The following is a 13,691-nucleotide window of genomic DNA, read 5'->3' on the forward strand; positions in this document are numbered from 1 at the left end:
ATCGTAAATGTCATATCTGTTATGCTTTACTTCCCTGGAAACTACAACACAGGGTGAAATTTCCAAAAGAGTTTAAGTCCAATTTTCATAAGCGTCCAACTCACTTCGGAGCCTCAAATCCATTTTCAAAAGTGTCTTAGGCACTTCTGAAAATTGGACTTAAGCCCTTTTGAAAATTTTACTCATAGGTTTTATTTAAACATGTCATATATGCCAATGTTCTTGCAGATTACCCGATAAAGGCACTGATGAGACCTCAGACTAATTAATCTGTACCTTAATTTACATTTTATTTATTTAAGGCATGACATTGCAAGATGTAAAGCTTGTCAGGTGCTGAGTGCCCTCAACACCACTGTAGTCTGTTCTCCTCTAAGCACCACCTAGGACTGGGTTCCTACATAGCACCTTTGGTAACAAACCTAAAACAACAACAAAAATTTAACAGCAATATACTCTTTACCACAGATTTCTTATGCAATTAAATGTCCAGATGCTGAATAAACTTTTGAACATGGAACGTGTACACTTTAACAAAAAACTTTCTCCCAGAATTGGTACCATAATCATGATGGAAGAGACATCTGTCTCATATCCATTAGGAAGAATACATGAGTGCATTCCCACAGGAAACGGAGTAACAGAGCTTATGGACAAAGGGTATGCAGAGGCAAAGCTGGGTAATTTGCCAATGAGTAATATAGATATTTTTATTAAGCAGAAAATACCTTAAAAAACCCTAACCTAATGAATAAATCAACTGTCTTCATTAAAAAAACATTAACTGCCATTTTCCAAACTTTATTTTAAGGCATACAGAAAAAATATTTGACAAATGTGTATGCAATTAATGTCATGGGCTGCTAATTGCAGCCCTTCGGAATCCGTCTCAAAAATGGTAATGCTCATTCAATACAGTCTGTGAGAGGAAAAAATGAAGCTGAAGTTAAAATGCACAGTGGGGCAGATATATTAGCTCCTTATGGCCTTTGGCAAAAGCAGTAAATGAGCCATCAGTGGAACCCAAAATGGCAGCCAAAGGACATTTTAGATTCTTATCTTGGCTTCTGGTACTCTAATTCATTTCCAAAACATTTCATTTCTAACTAATTCTGGAGTTTAATGACAGGATGCAAAGGACTGGTTCAGGTTGCAGGGCATTCCAGCAAGGTTTTAACAATAAATCTTTCAGGTTGCAGAATCTTTATGCGCTTAGCACTGATTTATCGACACTGGCAGAGGCAAGTATTTCAAAGGCAACATTATATAAAGAGATGAATTCTGCCTTTGTCAAGTGTTGGAAAGAGCAGTAAATTATATTTAAAAATCAATTCCTAAGGATACGTGATTAATAAAAACACGGTGGGTTCATCTGTTTGGTCAACAGGCAAAAACTGTATCAATGTACAATTCTGTAAACAAGTAACAGTGGGCATACTTTGCTATAATAGGCATGTTCAGTTTCTTGATTGGTAACAATTAAAGATGTCAAAACTATGTTGTTAAATATATAGATTGACTTGTGACAGGCCCATTAATGTTAAATGGAAACACAATATGCATACTGATGAATATCCAACTAGCATATACGTCATAGTATACAGGATTTTTATTTTATAAAATTAATATTAAAACTATTATAGTTTTGTTACTGCTATAAAGCAGAGAGATGCAATTTTATTCACTGCACAATTCTTATTTGTGAGGAAAAAAGCATAGTCTACTTATATATAAAAGGGAAATATTTATATATAACTATATATATATATATATATATAATTTTATTGGTATTAACAGAATGCAATACCATACATTGAGCCAACAGAAGGAAAACATTTCAAAATACATTTTTAAAAGTATCTCTCCATAAGATAATATGAAATATCAAGTAATTAGCATTGACATTATTACAATACACCCGTAGCCAAATATATAAAGGAAAATCCACATTCTAATCACAGAGATAGAGGCAAACATTAACTCATAGGGGAGCCAGAACATAATGATAAATAACAATATTGGAATCTACTTTGAGTGACATCCAGACAAATACTGGCCCCAAAACAACCCCATGGAGTGCGAGTGCTATACAGAGAATACTTGACGCCTGTTCTGTGAGGCAGCATCACTCAAATGTAAGTCCTAGAAGATAAAGAGGATTTGTAGATTGTATCTGTGGAGTCTAATAAATCCCAGCATGAGGTATCTTCTCCATCACTGTCATCCAAATCAGTTTCAGTGTGCCCTCTGATAATTCATTATAAATCATTAAACATATATTAAGTCTCCAAATAGTTGGTACACACCTTGACTTGGAAGAATACACTTAATTTAGTATGATACAGCAAGTTAACTTCCTTCACTTATGTGAAGTACCTTAAGTTATATTAGCTTTCTCTGCTTTGCCTGAATGAAGTCACTGAAGTCCATATAAACAACAGGATTTTATAGTTACCATAGCTGATCCCTCTTTAATTCCTTGAAGTCTGCAGAACACAAATGTGTGTCATCAGAGCCCTTCCCCTGCCATGACCCTCTTCCCCTTCTGTTCTCCTATGCAGGGGGCAGTATTTTCTGCAACTGCGCTCCATGTAGACAGGATATGATTTTGTGCCTAGTCCCATTGTGGAAAGGATGCATTCTTCAAAAGACTGGTAATAGGTCTGCCCCTTTAACACTTTCCTGGAGTCCCCATATCCAGACATTTGGTTGTCTATGCTTTAAAAATGTCTGTTCTCTTTTATAAACATCAAAGTTATTCAAGAAGAATTAAACTTTCTGAACGGAGGCCATTAGGTTGCTTGCAAGAGGCTGAAGTTGAGTCTCCGTCGTGCCAATTCTCTCCGATCTAAATTCTCTAATCATTAGTTTATCAATCTGAGTCCAATCAGTTCAGTGCCAAGAGAAGTGGATCCGATTTGGCATGGAGAGGTTCTATCAACTCTCGCAGTGTATTAGCCTAATATGATAAAGCAGTGATACAATATGATGAAAGAACTGTGACGTGCCATTATTTCCATATCATATTAGTATATTAGAAATACCAGCATGCAATCTTGATACAAGAGAAAATAGCAAATATGGCAAGATTTTCATAAGGTTTTAGCACTACAGTGCTTTTCTTGTCTGCATGCATGTGTGAGCCCAAGGACATGGCACTGTTTTGGTTTTATACTATGATCCTTCAGAGATTTCAGTTTCTGGTGCACACAAGCTATGTAGGAGTGTGCTGTTTTGCATTTTCACTTTGCATAGACACTTTAAAAAAACAGAATGAAGACCAATTAAAAGAAGATAAAATAAACTAATATATATCTACTTCCTCAGTGTAGTCTGGTTTAACCTGGATTAGCCCATTTGGCAAGCACTGGGAAAGGTCATGGGAGTGAGGGGGGAGGAGAGAGGGATCCACCCCAACCCCCTGAACGTACAGGGCATACACAAACATGTCCTACCGACAGCTAATTATGAAAGAGCAGAAGTGGTGACATAAGGAGATCTGGCTCATTTCACTCTCCCAACTGGAGACCCAGTATTGTGAAGTCAGAAATAGGGACAGGCCATTTCATTTTACCTGACTTTTAAACATATGATGTTAGTGTGGGTTCAAACATCATCACACTCTTGAAACTTACTGGGTCTGTGTTTTTAGAGGGGAAAATACTAGCATATAGTAAAATTATATAATTAGGGTTAAAACAGCTGCTTCAAAAGCCAGGCTGGCATAAATAGATACCATGTCTATTTTACTATATGCTGTATGTATTTTTACACACACACACACACACACACACACACACACACACACACACACACACACACACACACACACACACACACACACAAACAAGTTTTGCTTTTTAAATTTAATCACTCTGGGAAAGTGCACCTGGATTTAAACTACACAGAATAAAAAGGTTTGTGAATATAATCTAGTTTTACTAATATAGCCAAAATGTAATTTAATTGGTGAGGTTCACCCATCTCTTTTCAGGGAGAATGTTTTTCCCCCAAAAGAGAACACCTAGGATGGGAAGAGGAGACAAGATCAGGAAGTTCCGCTTTTACACTTCAGCGTATAGCAGATCACCAGGGTTGAATTAACAGAAAAGAACAACTACCCCAACTAGGAAGGGAGCTATTAACAGAAATCCTGGATGGAAAGAATGATAGGCCCATTTAGTTCATCTCCAGTCTTCTCAAAGAAAAAAAGCATCTCCCAATAGGTATAACACTGAAATGCTCTGGGGCTCCACATGGAGCTGCATTCTGTCCTTAAATTCTTTGATAGTACTATTTCACAACTAGCAATTGTGCAAGCTATTCTGTATGCCAAAGCGGAGGAGGAGAGAGGGGAAGGAGAACAGCTCATATGACAATAACCTAAGTATTGAAGTCTATAGGAGTTCTTACATAATCTACTGTCTGAAATAAGGAACACTTACCCTGCTGCAATTGCAAGTAGTAAAAAAAGGCAGATTTCAAAACTCGCATGACTAACAATCCATTTTGATCAGGTATATTAACACAGAATCCACTTTACTTCTGCACACTACAGGCTGATCTTGATTGTGTGTGGGGAGGTATTTTTTGGGGGGAGGGAGCAGGGGGGTTTGCTTGTGGGGGTGGGGAGTGAGTGGGACAGAAAAGGGAAACTTTTTCACCTTTGAGCCTGTTTTAAAACATTATGTAATATCGTCAACATTTAAAATAATATTCACATGGTCTTGGGTCTGCTGGGAAGGAAGGGTTAGGAGAAGACCTTCCATAGGAGTGGAATCTGCTGTTTTTGTATTGCACCATTGTATTGCACTCTGAAATCTCACATAACTGGGTTCAGGATATCAACTGGGATATCTAAGGAGAATGCTTAATTTTCCTGACATTTTACCAGAAATAAGTTGACTCTTTGGACTTTGTGAAATGCAGCAGGGTTCACTTACATTACAACAAGGCTGCATTAACTACTGGATATCTAAAATCAGTTCTTTTATGTATCCTAAGTAAGATAGCTGGGAAATCCAATGTGCTTTATTAGGAGGGCCTTCCATGTTGACTATGTCCCCCTTTTTGACTGGTAGAGTGCACCATGGCCTTCTCTGGTTGGTGGCACTGGCAGAGGACATTTTTATGGAGCTACAATCCAATTACATTTTGGATTAGAAGGTGGCAAATTTCTCAAAGAACTTTTAGCAAGAAATTCCTGTGAAGAGACCATTCAGTAATGTTTTTACAAGTATTGTGGTAATACCATCATGCAAGGTAAGTTCCTTTTTTGTCATGCTTTAGATCAGTGTTTCCCAAACTTGGGACGCCGCTTGTGTAGGAAAAGCCCCTGGCGGGCCGGGCCGGTTTGTGTACCTGCCCCGTCTGCAGGTCCGGCTGATCGCGGCTCCCACTGGCCATGGTTCGCCGCTGCAGGCCAATGGGAGCTGCTGGAAGCACCGTGGGCCGAGAGATGTGCTGGCCGCCCCTTCCAGCAGCTCCCATTGGCCTGCAGTGGCAAACCGCGGCCAGTGGGAGCCGCGATTGGCCGGACCTGTGGACGCAGCAGGTAAACAAACTGGCCCGGCCCGCCAGGGGCTTTCCCTCCACAAGCGGCGTCCCAAGTTTGGGAAACACTGTTTTAGATCTATTATCACAGTTCCACTATTAATTATCCACAGTGCACTATTACAGATGTGTGAATATATTGCAGTCCTATTTACTCGTTAGCGGTTTAAAGGCAAACAAAGTGAAAACTTATTTTTATAATTATTAAGCATGCTTGGGGGCTAAATAATTTATTTTACTACTTTATAGTAATTGCCTTTAAAATCACAACAGATGCCAGAGTGTAGCCCTATATTAATAAAAATTATTGTGCTAACTGCATTATGAAGTGCTCATAAATGTCAGCTTTTTACGACAGGCACTGTATTACGTTATGATACATGGGTTGCTTAATTTTCTTTTTGCAAATCATTCACAAACTGAGTCTGTATTCTTTTTTCATAGCATTTGTCAAATAATTTATACAAAGAAGTTTAAGCCTATGAGTTCTATGTGAACAGTTCACTTTGGTTATTGCTATTCTTGGTGTGTGACTGATCACCACAGTCACATGTTATTGCTTCTGTTGCCTTGCAAGAGGTCAGCTTTTTAGAAAGAGGAGATCAAACGACACACAATGGAACAAGTAATGTACTTTTTGGATGAATAAACATTATGAGATTTGCAAACATTTTGACAATTAAACCAGCTGTAGTTCACATATAACAATTAATATAACCCTATGAGAGACAATGAATTGATCTGATCATATTTATTCATCAATTATTAAAACAGCTCTACGGGCAAATGACTCCCCTAAAGTGATTACACAATCAAAACTGCTTGCTAGAAATCTTTGAAGATTCCTACAACTACTGGAATAATGTAAGAAACGTATGGTAGTTATGTATTTGGGCCAGTTTGCAGGAGTGGGAGGTCTGGTCCATAACAAAAGTGGCTGCGAGAGAATGAATGCACAGGATTGTATACCAACCCAGTGAATAAGACAGAAGGAATGTTCAGTCAGGCCCCTTAAATAGTTGGGAGCATCACAAATTTTCCAAGAATGACAACAAAAAAGAAAGCAGAAGATGAGCAGAAGATTTCCATCTGTGGGAAATGATTGGGAGTCACACTTAATAAGGGAACTTACTGAGACATCAGATTTTAAAATGACTTCAGTACACAGAGTTCTAAATGAAGGGAGGGATGTATAAGGTGAAAGCCATCATGCAGCATTGCCCCTCTTTTCCCCTGTGAGAGTTGCACACAGAAATGAGAGCATAACAGCAGTCATTAATGAGCAGCTAACTTGAGAGAAGCCTCACGTTGATCTGATTTTTAACAAAATGTATAATACATTACTGGAGTCTTCTGGGAGCACACCTTTCAAATGCAGATGTTATGTATTTTATTTTCTAAACAGATTACAATCTGCCTAACGAATGGTAATACCTTGCTTCTGGTAAATTTCCTTATTAACAAAGAAGTATACGCAGTAAATAGCAGGCTTATAGAATTTCCTATTCTTGGAGTAAATACTTAATTTGCAGAAAAGCAAGTCTCTGAATTCACACTTTATAGTGAAAACCATTGAAATACTAATCGCACCTTACATCTGTTTTCTCTCAGTTAGCAGTGTGTCAGTGTGTATATGTATTTCTATCTCTATCTACATATTCACAACACAAACAGAGATAGCACTCTGAGCAGGAGATTCTGTTCATCATCTGTTCCAATAATTTAACCATATTTCTAGTACATTTATGTATATGTATTAAGAGCCAAATCCTGTGGCTTGAGTAACCAGGCTCTGACCTAGCAATGAATACAGACTTTGGGGAAAGAAACACACACACCCACCCACCATGAACTGCTTCACTGCTGCTTCTGCAGCTCTAGGGCAGTGGTCTCCAAAGTGGGGTGCATGCACCCCAGGGGGTGCGCAAGAGGATCCTTGGGGGTGCGCGGCAGGAGGAGCTTTTTTTTTTTTTTGCTTCATCTGAGTGGCTTTTTTTTGCGCTTTGGCAGTTCAGGTGGGAGTCCGAGGTAGAGCTGGCGTGGCAGGGGGTGCGTGCTCAAAATTTTTTTTACTGATAGGGGTGCGTGCTCAAAAAAGTTTGGAGACCACTGCTCTAGGGCTGCTGTAACTCCCTCTCCACTGGGGGAAACAGTCAACATGTCTGAGTATTTTGTTTGAAAAGCTATTCTGACACGTCTAAACTCTTCTTGATGAATGCTGGCAGATTTATAACCATTCATTTTTAAGAGTGGAAAGCTATTGCAATCTTCAGGCTTGTTTAGGTCAAACAGATGCTTGCAGAGACAAGGGGGAGCTGTCTGGTACTTGCACAGGAGTAAATGAATGAGGAAGGGCTTCGATGACACAGCTGACACTGCCTTTCAATACTCCATCAGGAGAATTAGCATAGTCCAGAGAAACACATGCTGCAGAACATCAGTGAGTTGTTTGGAGAATGAGGTTTAGATGATAAGGAAGTAGTGGGTCACAGGAGTCACACAGCTCTGGATAATGCTTTATAGAAAGATGCTACTGCATTAAATGGTAAATGAATTGACCTTGCCCAGATGGAGCAAGGAACGTGGAACATCCACTGCTGAATTATGAAGGAACATACTATCTTGCATATAGCAAGTTCCATTCTTTCCAATATTACCTGTCTTTTTAGAATTTTCTATATCCTTATTGAACTAAAAATAACAAAATAAGAATACCAAAAGGGAACTCACTAAAACTTACAATACTGTGAAAAGCAGGAGTTATCTCGCAAAGCAGTGAGGGTAGTGGTTATATTAAGAAATGTATAATCATCATTTCTTCTTGTATAAATTTAAAAATATCTCCTTTTCCTTTCGGTGGAGACAGAAGCAGGAAAGAAATCATGGGTCTGGCTCAAAACACGGTGATCCCCGGGGAGACACCCTTGTCTTGTTCATTTTTACTGAAGTGAGGTTACTAAATGCTTTCTTTTTTACATAAACAAGCATTGATTCCTTCTGTACTCCCATATATAGTTTATATCTCAAAAATGATTTGGTCGCCCTCTCTATCTTTCAATAGCAAAAAGCTACATTAGAAGAATTTGAGAGTTGCAAAATGAAGCCCTCAGAAAACTGGCAATGCCAAAGTTAAGGTTGCCTGTGTAAACTTAACACTATACGCTTGGGAATACACATTGCAAAACGGCATACTACTTTTTTCCACATGACTCCTGCCTTATTCAGTATGCGGGTAGGTTCATGCTCTGCGAGAGTGAAATTCATCCCTGTGCGGAGGATCAGCACAAGATCTATGCACCATTTAAGGCCACAAAACAGGACCTAAGTAGGACTACAGTGGGAATTAAGCCTCGTGTTGGCCCTCTGCACGGGGTGAATTTCATTCCAAATTAGTGATTGATATTTATTTTTATCCTTATTGCTCAATATGTAGCCTCCATGTCTAATAGGCCGCACACCATCCAATAATCATACTAAATGGGGTTGGTGTCTTGCAGACCCAGATCTCATTTATACTTCAGCCCTGCTTCCTTCATTACAAGCTATTTTATATAATGGGCAGAAATGTTTTTGTTTTACTCTCTCTGTTTCTGAGAACAGCAGAATAGTTTTTGATTGCAGGGGAACCCCTTGACTCTACTGGTCATTTATGAAGGTTTTATTAATTGGATAACTCACCAGCATCAAACTGGATTAAACAAACAAGGATGTTATTATAAGCAGAGCAATAGTTCTACCATTGCTAAGAGACCAGCTTTCTATTTAAAGCCCGATTCTTCTAAGTACTCTAAAACCTACATCCAATAAAAGGTAGGGATCGCTGGAAAACAACAGTTCCAGTTCATGAAAATTTCAAGGTTTAAAAATTTGGTTTTGCCCCAATGTTAAACAAAAACGTGGCCTTTTGAAATTTTTCATGAAAAAAACAAGATCTCTCTCTCCATGAACAGCCAATTGCCTAGAGTTTGGGGCACTCACCTGGGATATGGGAGACCTAAGTTCAAGCCCCTGGTTTGCCTGAATCAGAGCAAAGACTTGAACTTTGTCTGTCACATCCCAGGTGAGTGCCCTAATCAACAGGTAATGGCTATTCAAGGGTCTCACTTTCTCAATTCCATACTGGACCTGACAAACCTTCCTGATGAAATTTTTGCTGAAACCAATACATTTCCACAAAACATTTTGATTAGATCTGACTGAAAATAATTTTGTCAGAAAATTTTCAACCAGCTCTAAAAATTGGGTGCCTGCCATGCATTATTTACAGAGACTATTATTGGTAGAAGTGCAGAGTTCTTTTCCATTTTGGGGGGGCTTCTACTTTCTTCTCAGAATTATGAGGATTCCAACATTTTTTGCTTATTTTATGTCCTCCCATCCTCAGTTGAACAGGTTTGAGTTTGGGGCAAGAGACTATGTTGGGAGCATGGGAGGGGTCTTCTTTATGTAAGACCACAGCATTTAGTAACTTCTCTAAACTAGCATACATGTTTATTCCTAGATTTAGGAAGTCAGCTAGTTGGGAAAATAAAAACACTGTGATTGCATAGAGTTTGGCAAATGTTCGTTATTTGTATACATAAAGTTATTCTTTCCAGGAGGAGTGGGGTACCATGTAACTGGAAGAACAGGTACAGGAAAGAGGGAGCATGATGATGTTCATGTATATTTACATATGCAGAAAGAGCACAAGATGCTATTTGGATTCTAGTTGTCCCTTCTCTGTAAATTGTGAATTCATAGAGTGATTATTTACCTTTCTGTATATTTCTGTACATTCCATCCTCTAGATTCCTCTAGCAAATGACTTATGCATTTCAGTTTAATTATTCTCACTTATGAGAATTCCAGATTATACACAAAAAGCAGTGGTTCTCAAACTTTTGTACTGGTGACCCCTTTCACATAGCAAGCCTCTGAGTGCAACCCCCTTATAAATTAAAAACTCTTTTTTATATATATATTTAACACCATTATAAATGCTGGAGGCAAAGCGGGGTTTCGGGTGGAGGCTGACAGCTTGCGACCCCCATGTAATAACCTCGTGACCCCCTGAGGATCCCGACCCCCAGTTTGAGAACCCCTGCAAAAAGGCTATATTTGGAATGGAGGCCAATGCCAGTTCTAATATCACCATGAGCTGAAATTAGTCAAATTATCTGTGATTGCCTAAAGTTCAACTTCATTTTACCAAAACCTCTCTAGTTTACACATTGGATAGATCAAACAGAACATACCCTCTGAACTCTTCCCGCCCCCTACCCGCCACCCTGTGCAGCAGGCTCAACAATTCCAGCATACTTATCCAGTGTCCTGATTAAACCACAGTTCCAAATTGAGCCCTCACTTGTGTTTCGAAACTACTCTAATGCTCCCTCCCTACTCGTTTTGTTCTTTTCCATTTGGCAAACTTATTTTTACCTTGTATTCTCTCTAATATTGTTGAATTTAATATGGAATATTTAAGGCTAATTAGTGTTATTATCATAACAAAAAATGCTTTTTACACGTGCTTCATTGATGACAGCATAATTCTGGGAATGTTTTTTTAACTTCCTTGGGAAAGCCAGAGAAAATGTAACTCTGACAGACCCTGGTTGTCAGTGGGCAGGATTGAACCAGAGACCTCTGGAGCTTAGTGCATGAGCCTCTACCCCATGAGCTAAAAGCCAACTCTCTCTTAACTAAGGCTGTAAAGCAGACTCATTAATTGCTCTTTCTTTAAGTGGTCTCAGTGCCATTAGATGGGACAGAACACCACACCCAGGAGGTGTGTGGGTTACAGAAACACAAAACTTTGTGGTTTTGTACATCCAAGAAAGAATGAGTAGCTTAAAAAATATCTTAGTAATGAAATGGCAAACTTTAAAAATCCTCATAGTTAGAATTGGAAGGGCAGATTACATCAGGTTTTATATTAAACTATTTCAGATCTGAGTTCTGCAGTGCTTGCAAATGTCTAGGCCTAAAATTAGATTGATATGATGATGTCTGGGATGACAGCCTCTCCATGTTCCTGACCCCTTTATGCTGTGTAAAAGGGAGGTAATGGTGTAAAAGGTCTCTAAAAGCCCTGTTCTGTCCCCTGGATCAGCTCAGTACCAGGAGGGACTATACTGACTTAAAGCCATTTCAAGTCCTCCCATCCCTTGGGCTGAAAGTTCTGTGTTGTTGTCAGGACCCTGGTCTCACCCCCAGACCCACCTAGGTTTTCAGGAAGCAGCTGTCGCTGTCATGCCACGTTGATGCACTGGATTACCAGCAAATTCACAGTCTTGGGTGGGCTGGATACCAGGGTTCTGCAACTCGCTTCCTGATTGGCCATGTGGTCTTGGTCCTGATTGGCTGGTAACTATATATAAACTTCCTGCTTCCCTTCCGGCCTTGTCTGAGCAACAAGCTTTTTCCCACTAGTTGCTGCTTGGACCCACCTGACCCTGCCTTGCTGCTATGCCTGACTCTGTCAGCCGCCTTGCTGTCTCTTCCCCTTGGACTGGATCTCCTGGTGATCAGACCTCTTGCACAAATTCTGACCACTGATCAGGACTTCCTTTTGACCCGCCTGACTCCTAAGCATTACAGCATTACCCTTTGATCTCCTCCTGGTCTTGCTCTGCTCCAAGGAAAGGGGCATGGAAACCACACGGGCAGCATCGCTGGTGCCCACCAGAACATCAAGTCCCTCATCCTTCAGAAATGGATCATAGAGATGCAAATGGGAATGCTCTGTCCAACCTCATGGATTGCAGCCCCTCAGTATCAGAGCCCATGGTGCCTTTACTGGAGCATTATGGTGGTATGTGCAGCAAGTTTTGTGGTTTTATAAACCAGTGCAGGGTCCTATTTATGTTGAGGCCCCATGTCTATGTGATGGACCAGGCTGAGGTAGGCCTGGTCATTAGCCTCTTCACTGATGAAGCCTTGGAGTGGGTATCTCCTCTGTTAGAACAGGATCATCCTCAGTTGGCTATTTGGGACTCCTTTCTGAAGGCTTTTGGAATGATTTTCAATGATCCCTTTCAGGCCCTCATTGTGGAGGCTGCCTTATGGAGGCTCTGTCAGGCCGGGATCACCAGCGTCATATGTGGGTTGTTGCCAATGCCTGGCAGCAGATATGGCTTGGAATGAACTGGCCCAGGTACATGAATTTCAGACAGGCTTGAGTAATGAGATATGAGATGATCTAGCCCACATGAACACCCCCCACAGGACTTGACACCTCTATTGAACTTTGTATTCTGAATGACACTCAGCTTAGTGAGTGGCGACACGATAGGAGAGAGGATCCAGTTCATGTCCAGGCTCCACCTGCAACCCCCCAGCCTGAGCCCACATAGGTGGACTTGGCATGAGTTCGTCTGGATCCTTCTGAACAGGAACGCTGGTGATGAGAGAATTTATGATTTTTTCCTGAGGCTACATGGGCCACATGGTATCTGCCTGGCAAAAGCCACGAACTGTGTAGCTTTGGGAAACACTCCTGCCCAGCCTCAATAAGAAGGGGTTAAGCTTGGGTTACATAGAAAACTCCACCGGGCAAGGTCTTCTAGGCATTTGCCCCACCACCTTGAGATCATCCAGGCTGTATCCCCACTTTGAACTTTAGGGTACAAATGTAGGGGCCTTCATGAAAACTTCTAAGCTTAACTACCAGCTTAGCTCTGGTTCCGCTGCCACCATTTCAATGGATTCCCTCCCTGGGAAGCCTTGAAAAACCTTCACCACTCTCAGTTTAGAATTCCAGACAAGCTGTTCTCATCCAGTGGGCTTTGACTCTAGGGCAGGTGATAATTTCATGGACACCACTGTAACCCAAGTACCTGGTCTCCCCATACAGCCCAAGGCTGCTACTAACCTGGTCAAGATAGTCAATGGCTCACTGTTTGCGTCTAGGTCCCAGAACAGTGGTTTCCTGACTGAAGGAAGCAGTAATCGGTGACCACCATAAACTCTTCAGTTTAGGCAATCTGGTCCCCAGACTTTCCTGTCATACTTGGAATCCCCGGCTTGGACAAGCATGACCCAAGTATCTCCTGGCAGCAGCAAATTGTGATGTTTAGCTTGGAGTACTGCTGAATCAACTGCCGTTTGGCCCCCAAGCTGAAGCTTTCAAAATCCCCAGCCAGACACCCCACCCA

General features: G+C 40.6%; 1 protein-coding gene across 6 annotated transcripts in view; it reads right to left on the reverse strand.

Annotated features, from left to right (window-relative positions):
- The window catches only part of CNKSR2 (connector enhancer of kinase suppressor of Ras 2), a 355,628-nt gene that overhangs the window by 17,092 nt on the left and 324,845 nt on the right, over nucleotides 1–13,691 (reverse strand). Inside the window, exon 21 of one of the 6 annotated variants that reach the window (XM_054006278.1) lies at nucleotides 270–2,959. The exons of the other annotated variants lie outside the window; for them this stretch is intronic. Within the exon in view, the coding sequence (XP_053862253.1) occupies nucleotides 2,955–2,959 (5 nt within the window). The 3' untranslated portion in view covers nucleotides 270–2,954. Of the gene's footprint in view, nucleotides 1–269; nucleotides 2,960–13,691 lie in introns of those variants that run through there. 6 annotated transcript variants of the gene reach the window in all.

The sequence above is a fragment of the Malaclemys terrapin genome, chromosome 1 (assembly GCF_027887155.1).
Source record: "Malaclemys terrapin pileata isolate rMalTer1 chromosome 1, rMalTer1.hap1, whole genome shotgun sequence".
In the NCBI taxonomy this organism is placed as follows: Eukaryota; Metazoa; Chordata; order Testudines; family Emydidae; genus Malaclemys; species Malaclemys terrapin.